The sequence below is a fragment of the Loxodonta africana genome, chromosome 2, assembly GCF_030014295.1.
Source record: "Loxodonta africana isolate mLoxAfr1 chromosome 2, mLoxAfr1.hap2, whole genome shotgun sequence".
NCBI classification, from domain to species: domain Eukaryota; kingdom Metazoa; phylum Chordata; class Mammalia; order Proboscidea; family Elephantidae; genus Loxodonta; species Loxodonta africana.
Window position 1 is genome coordinate 199,289,903 of NC_087343.1, and position 27,168 is coordinate 199,317,070.

Here is a 27,168-nt window from a genome sequence, read left to right on the forward strand (position 1 = left end):
ATGGCGGCGGTGGGGCCGCGGACTGGCCCGGGCGCCGGGGCCGAGGCGCTGGCTCTGGCGGCAGAGCTGCAGGGAGAAGCGACCTGCTCTATCTGCCTGGAGCTCTTCCGCGAGCCCGTGTCCATCGAGTGCGGTCACAGCTTCTGCCGCGCCTGCATTGCGCGCTGCTGGGAGGGCCCTGGCACTGGGGTGGCAGCCGCGTCCCGCGCGCTGCCCTGCCCGCTGCCCTGCCCGCAGTGCCGCGAGCCCGCTCGCCCCAGCCAGCTGAGGCCCAACCGGCAGCTGGCCGCGGTGGCCACGCTGCTACGCCGCTTTAGCTTGCCGGCAACCACGCCGGGGGAGCGTGGGAACCCGGATTCCGCGGCACGAGCGGCGGCGGCCGGGTGCGCGCTGCATGGCGAACCGCTCAAGCTCTACTGCCAGGACGACGGACGCGCCATTTGCGTGGTGTGCGACCGCGCCCGCGAGCACCGCACGCACGCCGTATTGCCGCTGGACGAGGCGGTGCAGGAGGCCAAGGTGAGATCCTGCCACACCCCTACCTGTCCCTAGGAACGTGGTCCCCCGCCCGGTTCTCCCCACCTGCGCCCGCAGTGTATAAAAAAAAGGAGCCCCTGCCTTCTTTCTCCTCTCCCAGCCTGTCCAGCACTGCCTCCCAGGCCGACAGCGGCTCTTCTCTGTCATTCTCAGAGCACCACCACCACTCCTGTTTCCTTCTGAGCGCCATACTGGGTTGTCCGCGCGGCGCCCTCACGAACTTGGCGATTTTCTTTCTGTCGGCACCCGGCTTCTAGCAATACCAGTTATTGCGGCTTTTCCCCCGTGGGAAGTCCCCACCGCATCCGCACACCCGACGCCCCCATTGTCAGCCCTTTCCCCGGGGCATGGATCTGCTCAGCGTCCCCACCTCCTGAGACCGAGTGGGACGATCTCTCCAAGAGGTCGGTGGTGGTCAGAGGCTCCTGAGTTGAATGGCGCGCCATCTGCGCTGTGTGTCAGTGCTGTCTTTACTGGGCATCCCTTCTTTCTTGTCTCCTTGCTGGGGCCAACGTGGAGGTGTGTGCCAAGGCCTCGGGCGCACACAGGCCCCATTCTTTCTTTGCTCCCCCACCCTGTTCCAACCCTGCAGTCCAGAGGGTCTTTCTGATGATGAGGAGGAGAGCAGAGAAGAGAAAAAGGTGGGTTGGGCTGGTGGCGAGTTTGTGTTTCAGCCTGGATTGTGTAGCAGATATTCTTGGGGAAGTGAGGCTCCAGGGCCTTTGGAGTCACCTTGAGGCTGCCCAGTATCCCTGTGCCCAGCCTGTGCATGCTACATCCATCCTGGCGTCCAGAGGTGGCTTGGCTTCTGCCTGGCCTCTTCCTCAATGGGCAGGGCCTTTGCTTTCTCCTGGATGTCTCCTGGAAGGCACAGGTGGTGGTTTCCAGAACCCTCCTCACCGCCTCTCCCATCTCACGTCCCTCAGGAGCTCCTGGAGTCAAGGCTGAAAGTATTGAAGAAGGAGCTGGAGGACTATGAGGTGTTCCGGTCCATGGAGGAGAAGGAAAGCAGGGAGCTCCTGGTAAGCGAGGCATGGGCCCCTGTGGGAGACAATTGCAGGACCACCTGCCACCCCTGACTCCTGTGTGTATGGTTGGAGTGTGTGCTTATGGAACAGCAGAGGTAGGTTTTAGAAAGATAATAGGGTGAATAGTATATAGGATGACCATATAATTTATTACACAAGAGATTTTGAGAGTGAAAGAGGTTCCTAATAATCATTTCCGAACAACTGGCTTAAATTGAAACTATCCCAGGGAATCAAAATGTATGGTCACCCTAATATCATATAACACCCCAATTGGGATCTGGGACAGCATTTTGTGATTGAATACATTAATATTTCTGCAGAGAAACATAAATATCCGTAATAGGGAGGAACATAAATACAATAAATAGCTTCATGTCAGTTCGGGGCATATTTAGTCATCAAATGAGTTATGAAAAAATTTCCATTTTCAGACTTTATTATAATTTGGAATTGAGGCTAAGGGAGAAAGGGTGTGGAGGTGCATATCAGAGCTGCTCCCCGACCCCAGCAGAAGGCAGGAGGTTTGGGGACTTGGGTTTACAGCAGCTCCTGCTGTGCAGCTGAGGGTCCCCAGCACTTCAGTGAACTAGGATGATATTTTGTCTTCCTTACCTTACAGTGGAATGAAGATTTCAGGAGAGGATGCGAGTAAAATGCACTTGGGAACAGGAAAGCGAGATTAGGTTCATTTTGGTTAAGGTGGGCACACGTGGGTCACTGACTGTCATTTGTCTCGCTCACATATTCAGTTCCTAGCTCAGAAAGTAGATGTTGAAATAATGAAAGGATCCACTAGGGCCTGTTGAAAACTAGAGGAAGAGCAACTTGCCGATGGTTCTTTCATCAAGTTGAAGAGGGGGGAAGGGACAGGCCCTTGAGTTGAGATGCCCTAGAGTCCTTTCCTCACCTGCAACTGCACCTGTTACACCTGCATCCAGTGTGCACCTTTTCCTTCCCATCTGATCGCTCACTTCCCTGCACAAGAAACGGCTCACGTCTCCTGACCTTTATCCCTCCTTGGCTGGAGAAAGGGATAATCATTTGTCTTTTCAGTCATTGTTTTACATCTGTGACCCAGAGAGCTTTCCTACAGCATGGGCAGCTTCTCGGTCTCTGTTAGGACCGCGTCCCATGACTCTGTTTAGCACCTTCCACCTCTGTCCTCTCCTGACACCCACCTATCTACCTGTGCTTCTAGCCCACACATTCTTTATAATTACAAAATGCCTGCTTAATGAAACAACAGAAGTGGAGTATAATTGTTGTTGAAAATGTTCTTACCATTTAGAGGAGTGGTCCTCAACTGGGGATAATTTTGCCCCCCTCTCCCCTGGAAATATTTGCCAATGTCTGGAGATATTTTTGGTTGTCAACACTGGAATGGTATGGTATGATATGGACACTTTGTGGGTGGTCGAGGCCAGAGATGCTGCTCATCATTCTATACTGCTCAGGACAGCTCCCCTGCCCCCTGCAGTGTTGCGTAACTGTGATTTAAAGTGTTTGGGCAAATGCTATTTTACTTGTGTTATTTCCTTGGGAGGCAATATGATGTAATTGTAAAAATTGTAGACTCTGGAGTTAGATTCCCTGGGTTAGAATCGTGGCTTACCACTTACTGACAATGTGTCTGTGACTCTGTCCCTCATCTTTAAAATGGGATAAGCCAACAATAAAAAAAAAAAAAAAAGATGATAAATGTTCCCACCTTGTTGAGTTGGTATGGGGTTGAGTGAGTTAATGCCCATAAAGTGCTCAGAATGGGGCCTGCCACAGGGTATGTAAATACTTAGTAAATGTTAGCAGCTGGTGTTTGCTTTCCCAACATGCCAGTTGAAGGAAAGGGGGGGGGGCATTGGTAAGAAGTCTGTGGAGCTGTGGCTTGAACCCAGGTTTCCTGACTTAAAAATTCACTGGCAGTCTCCTTTTCTAGCCAGTCTTTCTTTTGCCTGGAGTTTCAGGGAAGGGGAGTTGAGATTGTCCTGGTAGGGCTGAATCCTTATTTGCCACCGGCCAGGTTTCCTCAGGCCTCAGCTCTTTGCTCCTTTTATCAATGTGGAGGCCACATGTGTGTTCATGTGAAGAACAGAGGAAGAATCGGGAGTGTGAGTCTGTCTAAAACCACAGTAGTGAAAAATACTGCGTATGACGTTAATGCAAAGAATAGAATATAAAGCTTGCATAGAGCATTTGTGTAGAGAAGAATTTGGCCTTGCCCAAAGAGAGGTCTGACTTTTGTCCTCAGCTTCTGGGAGGTAATCTATGTCATACTTGATAGGAGTATCTTTGTTTAGGGCAGGATCTTAGGGTGGGACTCTGGCCACACCAGAAAGACCAATCATGTGATTTAGGGTGAGGGTCTTGGGTCACATGGTTTCAATTGACCTGGAGACTGAGTTCAACCACATAGGCCATCGGTCAATCAGTCATTCCTAAGTAATGAAGATTTAATAAAAACTCTGGACACTGAAGCTTGAGTGAGCTTCCCTGGTTGGCAATACTCGGTGCATATTGTTATACATCAGTGCAGGAGAGGACAGTGGAAGCTTTGTGTTTGGAACCCTTCCAGACACTACTCTATGTGTCTGATTTTAATGTATATCCTTTCTTTGTAATAAACAGTGACTGTGAGCATAATAGCTTTCAGTGAATTCTGTGAGTCTTTCTAATGAGTTATCAAACCTGAGGGTGGTCTTGGGAACTCCCAAAACCTGCAGTTGGTGTCTTCAGGATGAGCTGGAGAAAGAGCAGAAAGGTACGGGTAGTTGTTGTGGAAGTGAGGGTGGAAGAGTGTGTGACCTCTAAACTTGGTAGTTGGCTCTAAACTTTGCAGTTTAGCTAACTCCAGGCAAGCATATTCTCACTGGGGTCATTATGGGTGTGCTGTTACCTCTCATCACCAGCATCGTATTTTCCTTCCTCCTTCCTTCTGTTTTTCTGCAGCTCCTAAGTTTTGTATTATGGGCATGTGGTAGCTTTAAAATTGCTAAAAAAAAAAAAAAAAAAAAAAGCACTCTTTTAAAAGAAGTAAAGTGAAGAGAGTTAAGTTTGAGGCGTGACAAAATAAATGGGTTTGGGGGAATTAAAAAGCTGCCTCAGTTTAACCTTAATAAGCCTCTTGCACTTATTTATTCCTCTCACTTTTAAAATGAGAAAACTGCAGCCCTAGGTGGTGGTCCTGGGATAGTTTCAAGTTGCCCCAGGTTAGGTGGTAAAACTTAGGTTCAAAGATACATGTGTTGAGACTGCTGAGTACACTGAGTTGGAATATTTAAAATCGTGTGTATGTGTGAGTGAGTGTATGCATGCGTGTGGGGGGTGTGTCTTTGACCTCTAAAACACTGAGAGAGATGGAACCGGGCCCTGTAGGACAACACAGACGCTCCTGTCCAAATGCCATGTCTCAGTGTCTAAGTATCCTTGCCTTTCCAACCTCTCCTCCTCTGTGGACAGAAGCAGATGGCAGCTGAGAGAGAAAAGGTGGGGGCTGAGTTCCAGGCACTGAGGGCCTTCCTGGTGGAGCAGGAAGGCCGACTCCTGAGCCGTCTGGAGGAACTGTCCAGGGAAGTGACACAGAAGCAGAATGAGAACCTGGCCCAGCTTGGGGGTGAGATCACCCAGCTCTCCAAGCTCAGCAGCCAGATCCAGGAGACAGCTTGCAAGCCTGACCTCGACTTTCTCCAGGTGAGTCTGGCTCAGCCAGGGATTTGACCCATTTACTGTAAGCCTTTGGGAAGGGTAGAGTGACCAGTGTCAGATCTTGTGAGTAGAACTACACAAGCCAGAGGCAAACGGGACTGGGGAGAGGCGCCCTGATTTTCCTGGGGTTAGAGGTCTAAAGGGGTGTGATAAAACTTTATTGACCATGATCCACAGAATATATTTTACATTGTATTCTAGGATACACATACTTGAGACAAAAGTTTCAGAAAATAATAACCTTTACTACGTGATACACTTTGATGTTTTCTATCTTATTTCATTTTTTAAAAATGGTCACCATAATCCACTAATTTCCCAAGCCACTAATGGGTCAAGAATAGTAGTCCTCACCATCGCATAAGCGGTGTGACTATAGTCTTTTTTGGTTCCAAGAGCAGATGCTCTGGTGAAGATTTCGTAATAAAGAGAACATTTACAGAGGTGTGGGCAGGGGTGAGGGGCTCACTGAGTTTATGAGACACCCAGAAGCTAGCCACAGCGGGAAGCTGTTGCCACCAGGGACCCATGCAGGCTATGGAGCAGGGTATACCTGCTTATTGTTTATTTTTCTTGGACACAGGCCCAGGGGCTCGTTTTGTTTTCTTAAAGGTGAATGGAAGTTACACAGTGCTGACTTGGTTTTTCTTCTATCTTTTCTTTTAGGAGTTCAAAAACACACTAAGCAAGTGAGTGAACCTAACAGCTTCTGGGGCCTCTCTAAGCTGTCCCTTCTCCTTTTCCACTGAACTCTCTCTTCATTCCCCACCCCTGCCCTCTGGCCACCTCCCCCACATCCCCAGCTGTCTTACCTGGGTATGTTCTGAGGCAAATATCTGCCTACCTGGCCATGGGTATTCCAATACCAGGCTGGCCTTTCCCTTTTCTACCCCTTCCCGATAAGACCTTGCCAATGTATTTGTCAGGGCCCAGTGGGGGTGGGATGGTGTATAGGGGCCTTCCTTAGGATCCCTGTCCTGCAGGTGCAACAATGTGCCCGGCCCCAAGCCGACCACAGTCTCTTCTGAGATGAAGAATAAAGTCTGGAATGTTTCCCTCAAGACCTTTGTCTTAAAGGGGCTGCTCAAGAAGTTCAAAGGTAGGGGCTTGGGTGTGGGGTGGGCCATGTGGTATAGGTGGTGGTGGTGGTGTGCTTTTGGTAGTTCAGGGATCCCAAGGGTGTGACTTTCCAGAAGCTGTGACAAAGTGGTAGCTAGAGTATGTCAAGGTTAGGCTGGTGTTGAGAGGTGGGGTGGCTAATCGGGGGTATTTAGGGAATGAGTGAGTCAGTTGGGTTATAAATATTGGGAAGGTGGTGTCATTGCCAAACACACACAGATGTCATTCACGAACTCCCTTTGTTTCTCCTTCTCAGAGGATCTTCGGGATGAGCTGGAAAAAGAGGAGAAAGGTATGGATGGTTGTTGTGGAATTGAGTACTGATTAAGTGGCAAAGTAGAGAATCTGCACCCCGCAGTGACTGTCTCTGGGCTTTGCACACAGTTGGTTCTTTCTTTCAGCCCTGCCTCACAACCCTGCTGGTCTTCTTTCCCCTTCTCCCCGAAATCCGTGCCTGCCTCAGCGCTTCTGACTCCCTCAGGCAGCAGTGAGGCCTGTGGGCCTGTAAGCTGTGGGTTGGTCAGGAGCAGGAGTGCTCTGCACCTTGGGATACTTAGATTTGGGTGGGCTTGTTGGCCACCTGGATGAGCCTCTCCCCACTGTCCCCACTCCCAGACAGATGGGGACAGCTTCTGGGAATGGGAGTTTGTGTGCACAGGTCAGGAGAAACGGGGAGACTGAAGACAGGAAGGGCAATGATTGTTCTTATTCCTGCAGAGCTGTGCAGTAAGTGGGATGAAACCCTGAGGAAACGGGTGGGCACATAGTCTTCATGCTGATGACTGAGCTAAGTCAGCATTTACATGGGTAGAATCTAAACCAACTGTCTTAGCCATTGCCTTAGTTATCTAGTGCTGCTATAACAGAAATACCACAAGTGGATGGCTTTAACAAAGAGAAATTTATTTCTCATAGTCTAGTAGGTTACAAGTCCAAATTCAGGGCGTTGGGTCTAGGGGAAGAATTTCTATCTCTGTTGGCTCTGAAAGAAAGTCTTTGTCCTCAATCTTCTCCTGGTCGACGAGCTTCTCAGGTGCAGGGACCCTGTGTCCAAAGGATGCGCTCTGCTCTTGGTGCTGCTTTCTTGGTGGTATGAGGTCCCCCTGTCTCTCTGCTTGCTTCTATCTTTTATATCTCAAGAGATTGCCTCAAGACACAATCTAATCCTGTAGGTTGAGTCCTGCCTCACTAATACAACCACCGCCCATCCTCCCTCATTAACATCACAGAGGCAGGATTTACAACATATAGGAAAATCACGGAATACCCAGAATCATGGCCTAGCCCAACTGATACACACGTTTTTTGGGGGGACATAATTCAATCCATGACAGCCATCTAGTGCTGCTATAACAGAAATACCGCGAGTGGATGGCTTTAACAAAGAGAAGTTTATTTTCTCATAGTCCAGTAGGCTAGAAGTCCGAATTCAGGGCAAATGGCTCCAGGGAAAGGCTCTGGAGGAAGGTCCTTGTCATCAGTCTTCTCTTGGCCTGGGAGCATCTCAGCACAGGAACCTCAGGTCCAAAGGATGCACTCTACTCCCAGCACTGCTTTCTTGGTGGTATGAGGTCCCCATGTCTCTATGCTTGCTTCTCTCCTTTATATGTCAAAAGAGACTGACTTAAGACACTATCTAATCTTGTAGATCTCAGCAATATAACTCATTAACATCTCATTAACATCATAGTGATAGGAATTACAACACAGGAAAATCATATCAGATGACAAAATGGCAGACAATCATACAATACTGGGAATCATGACCTAACCAAGATGACACATATTTTTGGGGAACACAATTCAATCCATGACACCAACCAAGCCAGACCATGCCTCTCCTCTGCTCAGAACCCTGCAATAGTCCCCCTCACTCAGTAAAGGCCACAGTCCTCACCATGGCCTTCAAGGCCCCACTGGATCTGGTTTCATCTTCACGCTCTCCCCCTTGCTCACTCTGTACAGCCACACACCCTCCTTGCTATTCCCAGAATACACCAAGCACATAACCACCACAGGTGTGTGTTTAAAACCATTAAAAAAAAAGAAATAGAATAGAAAACATCAAAATGTATCACATGTAGTAAAAGTATTATTTTCTGAGACTTTTATCTCAAGTATGTGTATACTGAAATACAATGTAAAATATATTCCTGCGGATCATGGTTAAGAAAGTTTTGTCACACCTTTTAGACCTCTTGACTACTAACCTAAAGGTTGGTGGCTTGAACCCACCCAGCGTTACCATGGAAAAAAGGCGTGGTGATCTGTTTCTGCAAAGATTACAGCCAAGAAAACCCTATGGAACAGTTCTACTCTGTAATATATGGGGTTGCCATGATTTGGAATCAACTTGACGGCAATGGGTTTGTTTTGTTTTTTTTAGCTTTAGACCTCTAACCCCAGGTGAATTAGGGTACTTCTTCCCAGTCCTGTTTGGCTCCGAATTGTATGGTTCTACTAAATAAGCAACACCATGATAAAAGGAGAAAATACTGAAGTTGTTAAAGATTTCATTTTACTTGGATCCACAATCAACAGCCATGGAAGCAGCAGTCAAGAAATCAAAAGACGCACTGCATTGGGTAAATCTGCTGCAAAAGACCTCTTTAAAGTGTTGAAGAGCAAAGATGTCACCTTGAAGACTAAGGTGCGCCTGACCCAGGCCATGGTATTTTCAATGGCCTTATATGCATGTGAAAGCTGGACAATGACTAAGGAAGACCAAAGAAGGAACTGATGCCTTTGAATTATGGTGTTAGGGAAGAATACTGAATATACCATGGGCTGTCAGAAGAACGAACAAGTCTGTATTGGAAGAAGTACAGCCAGAATGCTCCTTAAAGGCAAAGATGGCAAGGTTTTTTCTCGCATACTTTGGACATGTTATCAGGAGGGATCAGTCCCTGGAGGACATCATGCTTGGTAAAGTAGAGGGTCAGCGAAAAAGAGGAAGACCCTCAGTGAGAGGGACCGACACAATGGCTGCAACAATGGGCTCAAACATAACGACGTTTGTGAGGATGGTGCAGGACCAGGCAATGTTTTATTGATTTATTTGCTATGAGTCAGAACCAACTAGATGCCAACTAACAACAACAACAACACTAAATTCACAGCCAGCACTGCACTGGTTGTCCGTTTGTCTGAAGCATGCTTCCCCCAGATAGCTGTGTAGCTGGCTTCTTCACCTCTTTTATGTCTTGACTCAAATGATACCTTTTCTTTTCTTTTTTTTTTGAAATTTATTTTGTTGAGAATATACACAGCAAAATATATAACAATTCAACCATTTCTACATGTACAATTCAGTGACATTGATTACAGTTGTGCAACGATTCTTACCCTCCTTTTCTGAGCTGTTCCTCCCCCATTAACATAAATTCACTGCCCCCTAAGGTTCCTATCTAATCTTTTGAGTTATTGTCAGTTTGATCCCACATAGAAAATTCTTAAAAGAGCATAATGCTCAAGGAAGACATTTTTTTACTAGTTAAACTAAACTATTGTCTGGGTTTAAGAAGACCTCAGGGGATATTTTTGGTTTATGTTTTAAAGATTATCTCAGGGCAATAGTTTCAGGGGTTTATACAGCCCTCATGGGGCTGTCTGGAGTCCATGAGAATCAAATGGCACCTTTTCATTGAGGCCTTCCCTGAGCACTCAAGTTAAAACTATAGACTGCTGTTTTTACTGTGCTTATCACTTATTGTCTCTCTCCCTGCTAGAAAGAAAGCTACATGAGGGCGGGGACACTGGACTGTATTGTTCTCAGTGGTAGTCCCAGTGCCTGGAACACTGCCTAGAGCATAGATGTGCTCAAAGCAAGTGTACACATTTTAACTTTTTATTATGGAAAATTTCATACACAAAAGTAGAGAGATGAGCATAACAAACTGCCACATACACACCATCTACCTTCAGCAATGATAATTCATGACTAATGTTTTTCACGTACTCCCATACTCACTTCTTCCCACTGGATTAAACCAAAAAAAAACCAAACCCACTGCTGTCGAGTTGATTCCGACCCACTGGATTATTTTAAAGCAAATCATAGATAACATTTCCATAAATATAGCAGTATGCTATTTCTGTAGGCTTTTTTTTTTAACATAACCACAAAACCATCATCACACCCAGAAAAATGAACGATTCTTTCTAATATCTAGTATTCAAATTTCCCCAGTTGTCTTTTAAATTGGATTTGTTGGTCTGTTTGAATTGAGATCCAAATCAGATCTATCTATTGCATTTGTTTGATTTCAATAAATACTATTGGGTAAGAAAATAAAAATAAAAAGTCAACTGTACCTGGGAGGCAGAGGGTAGAGGATTGATTGAGCATTGGGCTTAGGTGCCAGAAGGATACCTAGAGGAAAGGGAGCTGGGTTTACAAAGAAGTAAGGGGAGTGTGGCCTTGGAGAAGGGGGCTATGCAAGATGCCTTTATGGTGACATCTCTCAATCTGTCTCTGCCCTGCAGTGGAGCTGACCTTGGACCCTGACACTGCCAACCCCCGTCTCATCCTCTCTCTGGATCTTAAGAGTGTGCGCCTTGGACAGAGGGTCCAGGACCTGCCTGATCACCCACGCCGTTTCGATACCAACACTCGGGTGCTGGCATCCTGTGGCTTCTCCTCTGGCCGTCACCACTGGGAGGTGGAAGTGGGCTCCAAGGAGGGCTGGGCCTTTGGCGTGGCCCGGGAAAGTGTGCGCCGCAAGGGCCTCACGCCCTTCACGCCTGAGGAGGGTGTCTGGGCGCTGCAGCTCAACAGCGGGCAGTACTGGGCCGTGACCAGCCCTGAACGGACGCCCCTCAGCTGTGGGCACCTGTCCCGCGTGCGGGTCGCCCTGGACCTGGAGGTGGGGGCCGTGTCCTTCTATGCTGCAGAGGACATGCGCCACCTCTACACCTTCCGTGTCAACTTTCATGAGCGAGTGTTCCCCCTTTTCTCTGTTTGCTCCACTGGTACTTACTTGCGAATCTGGCCTTGAGTATCACCCGTCCCCAACCCCCCCATCCAGTCATGGGTGAACTTTTGGGTCTATCCTCCTCCACACCTTGCCCCAGAGGGGCTTCTGCAGAACACAGCCTTGGAGGCATAAGAGTGGGTGATTGAGGACAAGGGCTCTGTGGTCAGTTGAGCAGGGCAAGAAATGCATGCCTTGGGCCCTTAGGGCCTGTCCTCTCCCTGATGCTGGCATGTGCTTTAGGCCTGAGCCTGAAGAGGTGGAGGCAGATAAGGATAGGAGCCCAGTTTGTGTACCTCCCCTGGGGTACTGAAAGAGACTAATAGGGGCGCTTCCTATCATGTGGGTGTTACTGGGCCATCTGGTTTGTGGACTATCGAGCTCTGATCCTGTGCTGTCCTCAGTTGCAAGGGGGCAGGTTTGGGCCTGGGCCAGCCAAATTAATTATTCTGCTTTGCTTTTTGTCAGCTGTCAGCTCTACCATCAGAGGTCATGAGACCTTTAGATCCAGCTGGCCTGAGGTTTCTACTCAGGGAAGGACACTGTACTCTCAGCTCAGAGGACAGTCTGGGCCAGAACTGCATGGAGACCCTTGGCCTTATATGCGAGGAAAAGACCACACAAGAAATCTCAGGACAAGATCGTATAGGCATTACTACCTTCCAATACCCCTTAGTCAGATAATTCAGAGCCATATGTACATCCTTGACCACAATGACAGCCAACACGTGTTCTCACAGATACCTAAACCCCATCTTCAAGTGCCAAAGCACTGTCTCCCTTGGGTAAGGAGATCAAAGGTTCTGAAAGTTTGAAATGCAAGTTGGTATTTACAGTTTTACAGATGCAACTAGCACCAGCATAGAGATGCACTGAGCACAAACCTGTCCCTCACACCCTCTTTCTGGAACTTCCAAAATGTATGTTAACAGCAGAGGTCCCTAGTGCCAATGTAGCTGGCCGAACCATCCTTTTCAGCCTGCGCCCTGACCAGTTGACCAGCCTCATTATCCCCTTGGCTAACTGTTCCCTGACTTCTGATGGCTGGGCTTCTGGAAGAATGGTGGTAGTTTTCTGCTTAGTGCTCCCCAGGGATAGGGGTCGGGGAGATGGAAATACAGACTGTGAGCTTATCTTTAGGGTGGCTTGACTCATTCTCCCCTCTCCCCTGGTCTGAGTACAGAAACACAGGCCGGAGCAAGGGTTTCTGCCAGATTGAGTGTGCACGTGTGCTTATGTATGTGAATGTGTGCATGTCTGTTTATGCTGACCAGGCAATCAGAACCCTGTGTCCCTAGGGCTGGGGACAGGGCCATTTATGAGTCCAGCCTATGGCAGCATTCTGAAAGGTGAAGGGCGCTCTTAAATCTTATGGCCTTTTCATACAGGGAGAGTACTCTAGAATATTGTAGTCAATCCATGTATTTGAATACCACTGATATCCACAAGGAAAGATGATTTCTAACTTTCATTTTTTAATTAAACCATCTGATGTTTATCAGAGATAAAGACAGCTGTTTGGACCTCTAGTTTATATAACAGTTGTGCCAAAGATTCACATATTAGTAATTGTAATTACTAATAGCGCAGCACATATCACAGGTCACAGAAGATCTGGGTGTCTGGTGCAGGCCAAGAGTATGTGGAGGTGCCACGTATACCTGTAAGGCCAGGTGTAGGGACTGTGGGGGTTGCTGTCTATTTTCAGCTTTTGTATTTGTGAATGTGATTGTGGGTCTATCAGAGTATGTGTGTTTACAGAATAACTGCATGTGTATCTGAAGAGATGTAACAACAGTTATAGTAATAACTGCACGTGGAAAGGAAGAGATGTTCTCTCTTGGTGACCAAGGCAGAGTGGTGACTTTTGATGTCAAAGTGCTCGTGTGTGAGTATGCATGCATGCATTTTCCTCTCCCATCCTTTGGGTGCTGGTAAGATCAAGGTCTCTGAGAACAATGACTGGCCTAAATTGGGCCTTTCTGACCCCACCCTTTAGTCCCAGATCCCTGTGAACCAGAAGAGTCACCAGAACTCAGGTCCCTGCAACCCCACCCACACAGGGTTCCGCAGCATCCAGACTGGGGGACACCCAGGGGCCTGTCTCTGCCTGCCCACTGACTTGTCTCCTGGCCTTGCAAGGGCCATAGGGCGGGCTGGCCACGGCTGCCAGGCCAAGGTCCACCACCTACAGCTGCCACTTTCTGTCTTTTGCTGAAATGGGGCTCCTGCTCTTCACCTCGGCCTTCACTCTCTCTCCCTTGTGGGCCCTTTGGGAGTCCTGAAGGAGCCAACTCCCCATGATTCAAGGTGGGTCCTAAAGGTTGCCTTTTCATAATTCTCCCAAAGGTGCTGCAGGGCTGGGAGGCACAGGCCCTGACCCAATTTCGGCCCAGCACCCCCTTACACCCCAGCCTTTTGATTCTCCCAGCCACTCTCTGAATTTTTGCCTCCGGATTCCCCCACCGTGCCTTCACGGCCCCACCTACCCCAGGTCCCACCTTCACAGCCCAGACCTGGATTCCCCTCAGGACAGGCCTATTGACACCTTCCCCAGGGACGATTTCCCAATAAGCGAAGTACGCACAGGCTTAATTACTAATCTGTAGCGCACAAATTCACCCAGTTTTCACCACATCATGTGCACTACAGATTAGAAAGTAAACACAAGCACGTGCGTATCTCGCTTAATGTAAATCGGTGCATACCGTCCTTAATGGTTAATTCACCCGGACCCTTCTCCTAATCCCTCGCTCACAGCCCTGAACTATGGGTTCACATCCTCATACGAAGCAAGCCTAGGAACCCTCTCCCCAATTCTGCCCTCGCGGCGACGAACACGCATCCCGCCGCCTGCCTTGGGCTCTCCTCATTGCTCCGCCCAGCGGAGGCACCGCCCCCGCTTTGCCCCAGCTTTGGGTCCCCCATTGGCCCCTGCTGCTGCGCGCCGGGTCCTCACCCCACCCTTTACAGACCCCGCAGACACGCAACGCAGGTTCTCTCTCCGCCCGGCTTGCTCCCAGGATTTGCCGCCAGGCCTACGTGGTGATGGCAGCCGGACCGGACTCCAGAGGCAGAAGAACGCTAGCTCCACCTTTTGTCACCGAACGCCTTGATCCTACGATCTGCGATTGCGCAGTCTGCAGCTGCGCAGCAACGATGACAGCGTCAACAACTCAAGCGCGAGCCTCCGAATTGTGGCTGGCTCCATAGCTCAGGGGTTAGAGCACTGGTCTTGTAAACCAGGGGTCGCGAGTTCAAATCTCGCTGGGGCCTGCACTTTTCTTTTTTTCCCCGTATTTTTCACCCTTCTCTTCTGAAGGGAGATTCGTGAAGGAAAATGAATTTCCTCCATTCTGGACCGCCCGACCCTGGAGGAACAATTTCTTTTTTCCCCTCATGTGCAGGCCGCCCCAAGGTCCCTCCCTACTGTCGCTTTAATGTCCAAAAAGCCCGACTCTGCGTTTTTCCTTTTTGGATCACAGGCTCCGCTGGCCACATGCGTCTTCGCCAAGGCCCCTCGCTCGCTTTTATCTGCGCCCGCTCCCGGCAAGTTTATGGCGAGACTTTGGCCTTTCGGTTTTCTCTCCTGTCGCTCCCCTTGGGTCAGGCGCTCGCCTCGGATCTCATCCTTTCTCTTTCGCTGCGTGTGACCCCTCCCTGTCTCCCGGGATGGAGACCACGGTGTTAACGCGACCTTTCGGCCCTGTCCCTCGGCTCGCTCCTCTCCCTCCCAGGGTTTGTCTTCGCCTCCTCCCGCGCGCCCTCAGCGTTAGTTAGGTCTGTCCCGCCTCTGCTTGGCCTCCCTCGTGAGCACCTGCTTCTCTTCTCTGTGGCATTATGAAGAAAAGTGCAAACAAATGTCTAGATTCGCGACACCCGAGCCTCCAGGATGTAATTTTGTTATTTTCTCTTCCAGTCTTTTTTTTTTTTAATCCGTTTAATAAACAAAAAATTGAAAACCCAATGGAGCACAGTTCTACTCTGACACACATGGAGTCGCCATGAGTCTGAATCTACTCGGCGGAACTGGTTTAATATATGCTGACCATCTTTGACCATCTAACTTTATTTATTTATGCTGGTAATGGAATTCAAGTTTACAAAACGGGGCGCTGCCAGAGTTGGGTTGGCCAGGACCGCTGAAGGCCTTTGGGCGACCCTCTCGACACCCCTTCGGGGGCAGGACGTGTCGCAGCAGCCTTGTCTGAGGCGTGCCCAGGCTTGGCTGCGTTCTCCCAGGCCGCAAAAGCCCTCTTTCCAGTCAAAGTGGACCCTGAGAAAGTACCTTCCAAAGAGCCTAGACTTTGCGTCCAGACCCACACGGACTCATTCGTGGGCACTTTCGGGTACTCACGCGCCCTGGGGTGCTGGGACTCGTCGACTCCAAAGCGCCTGTCCCACGGGAAGGTAAGACCTCACTGTAGAAGCCTCCCTCCCAACTAAAACAGTGGACATCGAGGATGCGTGTGTGTTTGTGGGAAGGGGAAAGGGGTTAGTTGACACGCGGTACCCTAACAGTAGTTATGCAAACTGATGAGTGAGTCTCAGGCCTAGCGCTCAGGGCGCTCAGAGTCTGAGCATGACAGCCGCACTGGCAGATGCCCATGTCAGGATCCGGCGAGCAGACGGCGCCCGGGGCCGAAGGGTGTCAGGGAGGATTTTCTGCGAGTCTGGAAGGGGCCCAAAGAAGGGAGACTGCGCACATCTGCGGGTCACCTGGCCGAGCGGGCCAGGTCCAGGTGAGGCGTCGGGAGGGGGGTTCCCAGGAGCACGCCCCTGTCCAGCCGGTGTTGGAAGTGCGGGTAACAGCCTTTTGGGGAGGGAGGGCTATCGCCGGTGGGGCGGACACTTGGCGGGGGTGGGCGTGTTCATCCGGGCATGTTCACTACGGAAAAAGCCGAGGGTCAAGTACCGCACTTTAGAGAAGGTTTGACGGAACAGAGACCGGGAGGGGCGAGTGGAGAGATAGGAGGAGGCCTTGGGAGGACAAGGTGCCAGACCCGGAACCCAGGTTCTGAAGAGGGCGGGCAAGGGGACGGAGTGGATAGGTCAGCAGTGTCCCAGGCGCACAGGGCTAAGCAAGATCACGGAAAGTAGGAATGGAAAAATTAGTGCTTGACTCCTTGGAGTAGGTTAACCATCATCTTCCTCCCAAGCTGTTTTTACATCCATCTGCGTGGGGATTTTTTCTGCTGGTGGCACAAAAATAAATCTTTGATACAGCTCTGATTATGTGAATTATACAACAGGGAATCCAAGGCACTATTGTTTTACTCCTAAGTAACCCAGTGCAGTTAAAGCCCTTTGCGGAAGAGTTGGTCCAAGACGAGAGAGGGGAAGAACGTTCGTATAGCTCTGGCCTCGGGTTTGCCCAGTGCAGGAGGCCGCTCAGGCGCAATACCCGACGAACGTGGAGAGAGCGGGGAGTGAGGGGACGAGGAGCCCAGGCAAGGGGATTAGGCACTCAATCCTGGGACTCCGGTGCGACCGGGACCCAGGCGGCAGTGGACGCAGTGGCGATATTTGGGTTTGGTCTTACTCAGTATTCGAACTGCGGCTTAAATGGACCAGAAAACCCAGCTTGTGGGTACACTGCAATCGCATTCCTCCACGTCGTGAAGTTGGAAAGATGTCCTTGAGCGACTTTTAAGTTACATAAAACCATGTCACAAAGTAATATGTAGGCGGTGACCCTATTTTTGCTGAGATAAAATTACCTGGAGTGTGAGCGCGCTCGCTGATATGAGTTTCTAAGGACGTGCACCAACCAGCGAGGCCAGAGTCACCACTGAGAGGTCAGGGTTCCTGGTCGTCTGTCATTTCTGCCACACATTTCCGTACATTTTATGAACATTTTGCGAATAAGTATGTATTGCTCTGTATATTTTGATAAAACGATAATGAAAAGTCCTGCCCCCTTACCAGGCGCCCTGTCGTGAAGGGACTACCCAGGTTTCGCTTCTCGGGGTGGATGACCCAGCCGGTCCACTACCCTTACAAGCCCGGCGTCCAACTCTCTCCCGGGAGCTCGCGGTTCTCTCCTGGAGCCCCCCGGCTCTCCCAGCCTCTGCGCCCCGCTCCTGGGCATCCAGATACGCCTTACTTGGGCTCCCTTGGGAGACAGCGTCCCATTCCCAGAGCGGATGGATGCCCCTTTCAGCTGTCCGAGTAGCACTAGCGGGGAGGCGCTCATTCTGATTCCAGGACATCTCAGAGGGCTGAAGAGATACGGCGAGTTATACTGCTTGGAGCCACCCGATATCACGAGCTGAAGGTGGGTGCGGAGATAGCTGAGTACAGATAGGTCGGACATAGGGACCACTGAAACCCTGAGACATTAGGAACTGTTGGAAATACAAATCCATTTTTTGGTGATGAAACGACCCACAGGGAATCGACGCAGAAACTGATACATGAGCACATCGTTTAGCGTCTGGCTCGTTGGTCTAGGGGTATGATTCTCGCTTTGGGTGCGAGAGGTCCCGGGTTCAAATCCCGGACGAGCCCGCTTTTTAACTTCCCATTATATTCTGACCGAGTTTCTTGTTACTTTGACAGTTTTGCTCCTGGGCAAGCCTGGGGACGCCACTGCTAGGGTAGAAGAGTAGATGGGAGAGTGAGTGGCCACGCCAGAACACAGGCTTGGCGGTGTGAGATAAGCGCAAAGCATACTCCCAAGGACGGTATTTGCCTAATGCATGGGAATGCTGTGCGCAAGCGGGGACGTCTGCGTACGCCGTGGCGTGGCCGGCAAGCGAATGTTGTCTGGTTGCAAAGCTTGGGTCGTCGGGCCAGCCTTACACAACCACCCGGTAAACCTAGACCTGTGTGTTCACCCAAGCTGTGGGAGGCATTACGAACAGTCAGGAAGACCTCAGAGGACTTCGCCTCTGTAGTTTCCGTAGTATAGTGGTTATCTTGTTTGCCTCACACGCGAAAGATCCTCGGTTCTAAACCGGGCGGAAAGGTGCTCACAAACTCTTCAGTTACTTAAAGTTTATTACACTGGGGGGAAAGCTGGAGATTCAGCGAGACAAGCGTGGTCTCTGCCCAGGGTACCTCACTAACGTCTGCACCTGGTTACAGAGGTGTACTGTTATCCAGGAAACAGAGAAAGACATTTATTTACATGGCCGGCTTCTAGCCTCAGCCACCCGCACCTAAGAAGACTCGACATCCATCTTCTGCGTCCTGACTTCGTCACCCATAACGTCAAGGACATTGGCGCCCACGGACCGGGCTTATGCCGCAACCAGACACTGCGAAACAAAATCCCATACCCGGAGTCCCATGGGACTGACGGCGGGCGCCTAATTCCATCCAGTCCATCTTTTGAAAAGAAAAAAAAAAAAAAAGAAAGAAAGAAAAGAAACCGAAGCCAAACCTACTACCGATTCACGGCGACCCCGCGGAGCATGGTAGAACTGCCTCATAGAGTTTCAAAGTAGTACCTGGCGGATTCGAACTGCTGATCTTCTGCCTAAGCAGCTGTAATATTTAACCACTACGCCACGAGGTTCATAAGCATGAAGGAAACAAAATCCCTCTTAGCGGTGGGCAGCGGCTGTACTCAAATGCAATGCCTCGAATCACACCGCCAGGATACTTCAGTGCTGTAAGCGCTTCTGTGTTTCTCTTTAGGATGAATATTATCCCTAAGGTTCTGGGTCCAAACAAGTCGTTGGGCGAATCAACTGACTACCCACATCCCATCCAGCAGAATTCACTCGCGCAGGGCCCCGGGCGCAGAAACTGGGCTCCACAAGAGCGCGGACTGAGGACAACTTGGGAAGCGCAGACCCCACGGCTTGGTTTTAGGAAGGGCACTCAAGAAATTACCCTGCCTGTCATCGTTGGGGAGTGGGCGCGGGAGCAGGCGAGGGGTGAGGGCTTACACTTTTTTTTTTTTTTTTTAACTGTGGGCGTGTGTTGTTTTTATACCTTTTTTTTTTTTTTTAAGGGGGGCAAACAGTACTCAGTCTCCATTTTTTTTTTTTTTTGCCCATGGCACCGACACATTCAGAAGTGGCTTTTTAGTGTCCACGTTGGCCGCGGTCTCAAAAGCCTCTATCCATGCAGCTTTGCACTCTTCGAACAAGCTTCCACCCTTTGAACAAGTTTTCCAGCTCAAGGTATTGGATCTTGAGAGGACATTGTTAAAACACGTTTGGCTACACACTGTAAACGGATTTTTTTTTTCCGGATTATAAAAATTCACCATTAAAAAAAGCAAAATATAGAAAAGTCTATAGAAACAACAAAACACCAGTAAATCCACAACCCATAGATAATAATTAACATTTGGTGAACTGGATTTCCAGTTTGTTTTTCTGTTGATTTTTCCAGCACCAATATGTTTATATCCTTAGTTGTGATCATGCTGTAGATTACAGACTTGAATTATGCTTTTTAAACTTAGACTTTATATCATTAAAATTTCTCAAATCCTGTTTGAATGGCTGGCTCAAATTCTGAAGTCCGGAAATAGCCTGCTTGCTATCCCTGGCGCCCTGACTTTGAATGGGATAGTCAACGTGGTCACTTCAGAGCCCCTTCTAAATGTGTCAGTGCCATTGCCAAAGAAGTAATGGGTTTTTTTAAAAAAAGGAGGGTGCTGATTTTTTCCCTCTTTTAAAAAAAAAAAAAAAAAGTGTGAAAACAACACAAGCTCACCGTTCAAAAAGAAAAAAATGATAGTGTAACTCCCCCAATCCCTATCCAGTGAGACAGGAAGGGTAACCTGGCCTGGCGTAGAATAAACGGGAACTTTTTTTTTTTTTTTTTTTTTTACTGCTGTAAAACCCCAAACCAAACTCAGTGCTGTTGAGTCCATTCCGGCTCATAGCGACCCTATAGGACATTGTAGAACTGCCCTGTAGAATAGAGTTTCCAAAGAGCGCCTGGTGGGCTCAAACTACCAACCCTCGGGTTAGCAACCATAGCACTTAACCACTACGCCACCACTGCTATACGTAGGTGGATATATTCCTGGTCAGAGCCCACTGCTATTGACTCCATTCCCACCGTATTGGACAGAGTAGAACTGTCCCATAGGGTTTCCAAACAGCGGCTGATAGATTTGGACTGTGGGCCTTCTGGGTAGCAGCCGATCACTACATCACCAGAACTCCATATTTCTGGGTATGCCCTACAGGACTTATGGGCATGCAGAGATGGTCTCAGTTTTTTTTTTTTTTTTTTTAACTTTTATTGAGCTTCAAGTGAACGTTTGTTTTGGGTTTTAATAACACGGTTTTCTACTCAGTCAGGACCATCTTCACACGGACAATAAGGTCCCCAGTGCAGATTAAAAATGTGTTGCCAATAACCAAATGGAATCATCAACTGACCCCAGCCCCTGCCACTAGCAGAGTTCTTAGTAACTCCCCATCTCCCCAACTGAGAGCATTAACTTCTTACAAGAGAACGCTGTGTTGGACTCTGCGATCTTAAAAAAAAAAAACAAAAAAACTTTAATTTTGAAGTAATTATTGATTCGTAGAAGTTGCAAAGAATTTACGGAGAGGTCCTGTGCACTTTTCGCCCAACCTCTCCAGTGCTGACATCTTGTATAAATATAGTACAAAACAAAAACAGGAAATTGACATTGGTGCAACCCACAGAGTTTATTTAGATTTCTCCAGCTACTCATGCACTGATGTGTCTGTGTGTGTGCATCTGTGTGTGTGCATGTGTGTGTGTGTGTAGGCCTTTTATAAAGAATTTTATCACAGGTTTAGCTTCCCATAATCACCACAACAATGAAGATACAGAACTGTTTCCTCACCACAAGATTTCTTCAGGCTACTTTTTTACAGACACACACATCAGATCCAACCTTCCTCCTCCCCCAATCCCTAACTCCTGGCAACCACTAATCTGTTTTCTGTCTCTACAATTTTGTTGCTTCAAGAATGTCAACTAAAAGAACTATATAGCCTCTAGAGATTAGCTCTTTTTACTTAGCATAATTCCCTTGGGGATCATCCAAATCCCATCAATAGTTCATTCTTTTTTATTGCTGAGCAGTGTTTTCAGTCATCTCATATGCATGTGAAAGCTGGACAATGAATAAGGAAGACTGAAGAATAATTGATGCCTTTGAATTTTTTTTTTTTTTTGAATTATGGTGTTGGTGAAGAGTATTGAATGGACTGCCAAAAGCTGGAACAAATCTGTTTTAGAAGTACAGCCAGAATGCTCCTTAGAAGCAAGCATGGCAAGACTTCATCTCACATACGTTGGACATATTATCAGGAGGGATCAGTCCCTGGAGAAGGACATCATGCTTGATAAAGTGGAGGGTCAGTGAAAAAGAGGAAGACCCTCAAGGAGATACATTGACAGAGTGGCTGTAACAATGGGCTCAAGCATAACAACAATTACGAGGATGGTGCAGGATCAGGCAGTGTTTCCGTCTGTTATACAGAGGGTCCCTATGAGTCGGAATTGACTCTAGGGCACCTAACAACAACAACAACAGTGTTCCAATAAAAGTGCCCTGGGGCAGTGGTTAAAGCTCTTGGCTGCTAACTGCAAGGTCGGAATGTTCGAACCCACTACCGGCTCTGTGGGAGAAAAGAACTGGCAATCAGCTCTCGTAAAGATTACAGCCTAGGAAACCCTATGGGGCAATTCTCCTCCGTCATATAGGTCAGTATGAGTCTGCACACAACAACCAAAAAAAAAAAAAAAAAACTGCACACAACAAGAACAGTATTCCAATATTGAAGGATTCTATGGGCAAAAAAATGAATAAGAAAAAAGCACCAAAAGAAGATGGAAAGAATACAAAGAGTCACTGTACCAAAAAGAATTGATCTACGTTCAGCCATTTCAAGAGGTAGCATGTGATCAAGAACTGCTGGTACTGAAGGAAGGACAAGGGATGCTGAAGGCATTGGCAAAAAACAGGTCGCCAGGAATGGATGGAATACCAAATGAGATGCTTCAACAAACACATGCAACACTGGAAGCGCTCACTCAACTATGTCAAGAAATTTGGAAGATAGCTGCCTGGCCAACTGATTGGAAGAGATTCATATTTGTGCCCAATCCAAAGAAAGGTGATCAAACAGAATGATGAAATTATCAAACAATGTCATTAATATTACATACTAGCAAAATTTTGCTGAAGATAATTTAAAAAATGGCTGTAGCTGTACATGGACAGAGAACTGCCAGAAGTTCAAGGTGGATTCAGAAGAGGATTCGAATCAAGAGATATTATTGCTGATGTCAAATGGATCTTGGCTGAAAGGAGAGAATATCAGTGATTTAGAAAATAATATGAAAATTATTATTCCCGGTCCTTGAGCATAGAGAATGTGACCCAGCTGAAGCTGGGCCGGCAAGGACTCACAAGGACACATCAACTGGGCCTTGAGATAAAGATAATAATAGATGTGACAATCTTAGAAATTATCTTTTAGGGAAGAAAAATATCTTTTTGGGAACTTTTCGCATAAAGCTAATCAAACAGAACACAGGAGACTTTCCACTCTTTCTATTAATGTTCGGTGAACAGAAATTTGTTGGACCAAGGAAGACCTTCCTGACTGTCAGTTACTGAAACCTATACCAATGATTGTTAAGAAAGGCAGTTCAAAATATAAGATCACAGTTTCTAGCCAATCTGTGAAAAGATGAAGCTTTCCATGATTCTACCTATTTTTGTGATAATATCTACTGATGATTCTGTAACCTTCCTCGGATTTGGGAAGACATTAGCTCTGGCATCATGCTTGTCTGCTTCCCACTTTGGTCTTTTTGAATATAAGCCGAATAAAACTTTCTTTTTGCTTTACTAAACTTTGCGATTTTTTTTTCCTCTAAAACATCAGAAAGATGTTTACCTGTGTGCCTTTGACTGTGTGGTTATAACAAATTATGGATAACATTGAGAAGAATAGGAGTTCCAGAACACTTAATTTGTATGTGGATTAAGAGGTAGTTGTTCAAACATAACAAGGAGATATTGTTTGGTTTAAAATTGGAAAATGTATGTGGCAAGGTTGTATTCTTTCACCTTACTTATTCAATCTACATGCTGAACAAATAATCCAAGAAGCTGTGCTATATGAAAAAGAACATGGCATCAGGATTGGAGGAAGGCTCATTAACAATCTGAGAAATGCAGATGACACAACCTTGCTTGCAGGAAGTGAAGAGGACTTGAGGAACTCACTGATGAAGGTAAAAGACTATAGGCTTTGGTATGGATTACGTCTGAACATAAAGAAAATGAAAACCCTTACAACCAGATCAATAAACAACTTCATGATAAATGGCGAAGAAATTGAAGTTGTCAAGGATTTCATTCTTTTTGGATCAACAATCAATGCCCACAGAAGCAGCAGTCAAGAAATCAAAAGACGTATTTGCATTGGGCAATTCTGCTGCAAAAAACCTCTTTGAAGTGTTACAAAGCAAAGATGCCACTTTGAGGACTAAGGTGTGCCTGACCCAAACCATGGTATTTTCAATCACTTCATATGCACGGAAAACCTGGGCAATAAATGCTGAAGACGGGAGAAGAATTCATGCATTTGAATTGTGGTGTTGGTGAAATATACTGAATATACCATGGACTGCCAGAAGATCAAACAAATGTGTCTTGGAGGAAGTACAGTCAAGATGCTACTTAGAAGCAAGGATGGTGAGACTTCATCTTGCTTACTTTGGACATGTCATCAGGAGGGACCGATCACTGAAGAAGGACATCATGCTTGGTCAAGTACAGGGTTAGTGAAAAAGAAGGAGACCCTAAATGAGATGGATTGACACACTGGCTGCAACAATGGGGTCAAACGGCAACGTAGCAAGGATGGTGCCAGACTGGGCAACATTTCATTCTATTGCACATGTGGTTGCTTTGAGTTGGAGCCATCTTGATGGCATCTAAGAATAGCAACAAATATTCCATGGTATGAATGTACCACAGTTTGCTTAACCATTCACCTTTTGACAGATATTTGGATTGTTTCTAGTTTTTTTGGTTATTACAAATGAAGCTGCTATGAACATTTTGTACAAACTTTTGCATAATAGTAAGTTTTTGTTTTTCTGGGATAAATGTTCAACAGCGTTAACTGCTGAGTCATACGGTAAGTGCATTTTTAGCTTTAGAAGAAACTACCAAGCTATTTTCAAAGTGGCTGTACTGTTTCACATTCCTACTAGCAATGTATGAGAAATCAATTTTTTCTACATCCTCCACAGCATTTGGTGTTATAACTTAAAAAAAAAAATTTTTTTAGCTGTTTTAATAGGTGTGTAGTGATATCTCACCATGACCTTAATTTGTATTTCCCTAATGGCTAGTGATGTTGAACATCTCTTCATGTGCTTTTGTGCTATGCTTATTTCTTCTTCCACAAAATGTCTCTTTATATCTCTTGCCTATTTTCTAATCGGATTGTTTATTTTTTTTAAAAGTTGACAAAAGCAATCTATAGATACAATGCAATTCTGATCCAAATTCCAATGGCATTTTTTAATGTGATGGAGAAACAAATTACCAACTTCATATGGAAAGGAAAGAGGCCCCAGATAAGGAAAGCATTACTGCAAAAGAAGAACAAAGTGGGAGGCCTTACTCTACCTGATTTTAGAACCTATTATACAGCCACAGTAGTCAAAACAGCCTGGTACTGGTACAACAACGGATACATAGACCAATGGAACAGAATTGAGAATCCAGGCATAAATCCATCCACCTATGAGCAGCCGATATTTGATAAAGCCCCAAAGTCAGTTAAATGGGGAAAAGATAGTCTGTTTAACAAATGGTGCCGGCATAACTGGATATCCATCTGCAAAAAAATGAAACAAGACCGATACCTCACACCATGCACAAAAACTAACTCAAAATGTTTCAAAGACCTAAACCTAAAATCTAAAACGATAAAGATCATGGAAGAAAAAATAGGGACAATACTAGGAGCCCTAATACATGGCATAAACAGTATACAAAACATTACTAACAATGCAGAAGAGAAACTAAATAACTGGGAGGTCCTAAAAATCAAACACCTATGCTCATCCAAAGACATCAACAAAAGAGTAAAAAGATTACCTAGAGACTGGGAAAAAAGTTTTAGCTATGACATTTCCGATCAGCATCTGATCTCTAAAATCTACACGATACTGCAAAAACTCAAGTACAAAAAGACAAATAGCCAATTAAAAAATGGGCAAAGGATATGAACACACACTTCACTAAAGAAGACATTCAGGTAGCTGACAGATACACGAGGAAATGCTCATGATCAGTAGCTATTAGAGAAATGCAAATCAAAACTACAATGAGATTCTATCTCACTCCAACAAGGCTGGCATTAATCCAAAAAACACAAAATAATAAATGTTGGAGAGGTTGTGGAGAGACTGGAACGCTTATACACTGCTGGTGGGAATGTAAAATGGTACAACAACTTTGGAAATTGATTTGGTGCTTCCTTAAAAAAGCTAAAAATAGAACTACCATAGGATCCAACAATCCCGCTCCTTGGAATATATCCTAGAGAAATAAGAGCCTTTACACAAACAGATATATGCACACCCATGTTTACTGCAGCACTGTTTACAATAGCAAAGAGATGGAAGCAACCAAGGTGCCCATCGATGGATCAATAGATAAATAAATTATGGTATATTCACACAGTGGAGTACTATGCTTTGATGAAGAACAATGATGAATCGTGAAACATTTCATAAAATGGAGGAATCTGGAAGACATTATGCTGAGTGAAATTAGTCAGTTGCAAAAGAACAAATATTGCATGAGACCGCTATCATAAGAACTTGAGAAATAGTTTAAACGGAGAAGAAAATATTCTTTGATGGTTACGAGATGAGGGAGGGAGTAAGGTTTCCACTCATTAGATAGTAGATAAGAACTATTTTAGGTGAAGGGAAAGACAACACACAATACAGGAGAGGTCAGCACAACTGGACTAAACCAAAAGCAAAGAAGTTTCCTGAATAATCTGAATGCTTCTAAGGCCAGCATAGTAGGGGCAGGGGTTTGGGGATCATGGTTTCAGGGGACATCTAAGTCAATTGGCACAATAAAATCTATTAAGAAAACATTCTGCATCCCACTTTGGGTAGTGGCTTCTGGGGCCTTAAATGCTAGCAAGCAGCCATCTAAGATGCATCAATGGGTCTCAACCCCCCTGGACCAAAGGAGAATGAACACCAAAGACACAAGGTAATTATGAGCCCAAGTGACAGAAAGGGCCACATAACCCAGAGACTACATCAGCCTGAGACCAGAAGAACTAGATGGTGCCCAGGTACAACCGATGACTGCCTTGACAGGGAACACAACAGAGAACCCCTGAGGAAGCAGGAGAGCAGTGGGATGCAGACCCCAAATTCTTGTAAAGAGACCAGACTTAATGGTCTGACAGAGACTGGAGGGACCCTGGAGGTCATGGTCCCCAGACCTTCTGTTAGCCCAAGACAGGAACCATTCTCAAAGCCAACTCTTCAGACAGGGATTGGACTGGACTATGGGATAGAAAAGGATACTGGTAAAGAGTGAGTTTCTTGGATCAAGTAGACACATTAGACTATATGGGCATCTCCTGTTTGGAGGGGAGATGAGAATGCAGAGGGGGTCAGAAGCTGGCGAATGGACACAAAAAGAGAAGGGAAGGAGTGTGCTGTCTCATTAGAGGGAGAGCAACTAGGAGTATATGTTGTTGTTAGGTGCCGTCGAGTCAGTTCCGACTCATAGCGACCCTATGCACAACAGAACGAAACACTGCCCAGTCCTGAGCCATCCTTACAATGGTTGT

General features: G+C 46.8%; 1 protein-coding gene, 2 long non-coding RNA genes and 2 other non-coding genes across 5 annotated transcripts in view; 4 read left to right on the forward strand and 1 right to left on the reverse strand.

Moving 5' to 3' along the window:
• TRIM7 (tripartite motif containing 7) lies at positions 1 to 14,155 on the forward strand. Its single transcript, XM_064279247.1, has 7 exons — positions 1 to 519; positions 1,464 to 1,559; positions 5,022 to 5,252; positions 5,934 to 5,956; positions 6,251 to 6,366; positions 6,643 to 6,678; positions 10,872 to 14,155. Exons 1-7 carry the CDS (start codon positions 1 to 3, stop codon positions 11,381 to 11,383), a joined length of 1,533 nt encoding a protein of 510 aa, XP_064135317.1. The 3' UTR covers positions 11,384 to 14,155.
• Positions 5,649 to 18,693, reverse strand: LOC111751498 (uncharacterized). Its single transcript, XR_002786608.2, has 3 exons — positions 14,335 to 18,693; positions 10,701 to 10,758; positions 5,649 to 7,986 (listed from the first exon to the last, which is right to left on the reverse strand). It is a non-coding gene; the product is annotated as an uncharacterized LOC111751498 (long non-coding RNA).
• TRNAT-UGU (transfer RNA threonine (anticodon UGU)) lies at positions 14,563 to 14,635 on the forward strand. Its single transcript has one exon. It is a non-coding gene; the product is annotated as a tRNA-Thr (tRNA).
• LOC135230384 (uncharacterized) overlaps positions 16,177 to 27,168 on the forward strand; it is a 21,071-nt gene continuing 10,079 nt past the window's right edge. The window contains exon 1 of the long non-coding RNA XR_010321036.1: positions 16,177 to 17,636. This is a non-coding gene — a long non-coding RNA (uncharacterized LOC135230384). The remainder of the gene's footprint in view (positions 17,637 to 27,168) is intronic.
• TRNAP-UGG (transfer RNA proline (anticodon UGG)) lies at positions 17,798 to 17,869 on the forward strand. Its single transcript has one exon. It is a non-coding gene; the product is annotated as a tRNA-Pro (tRNA).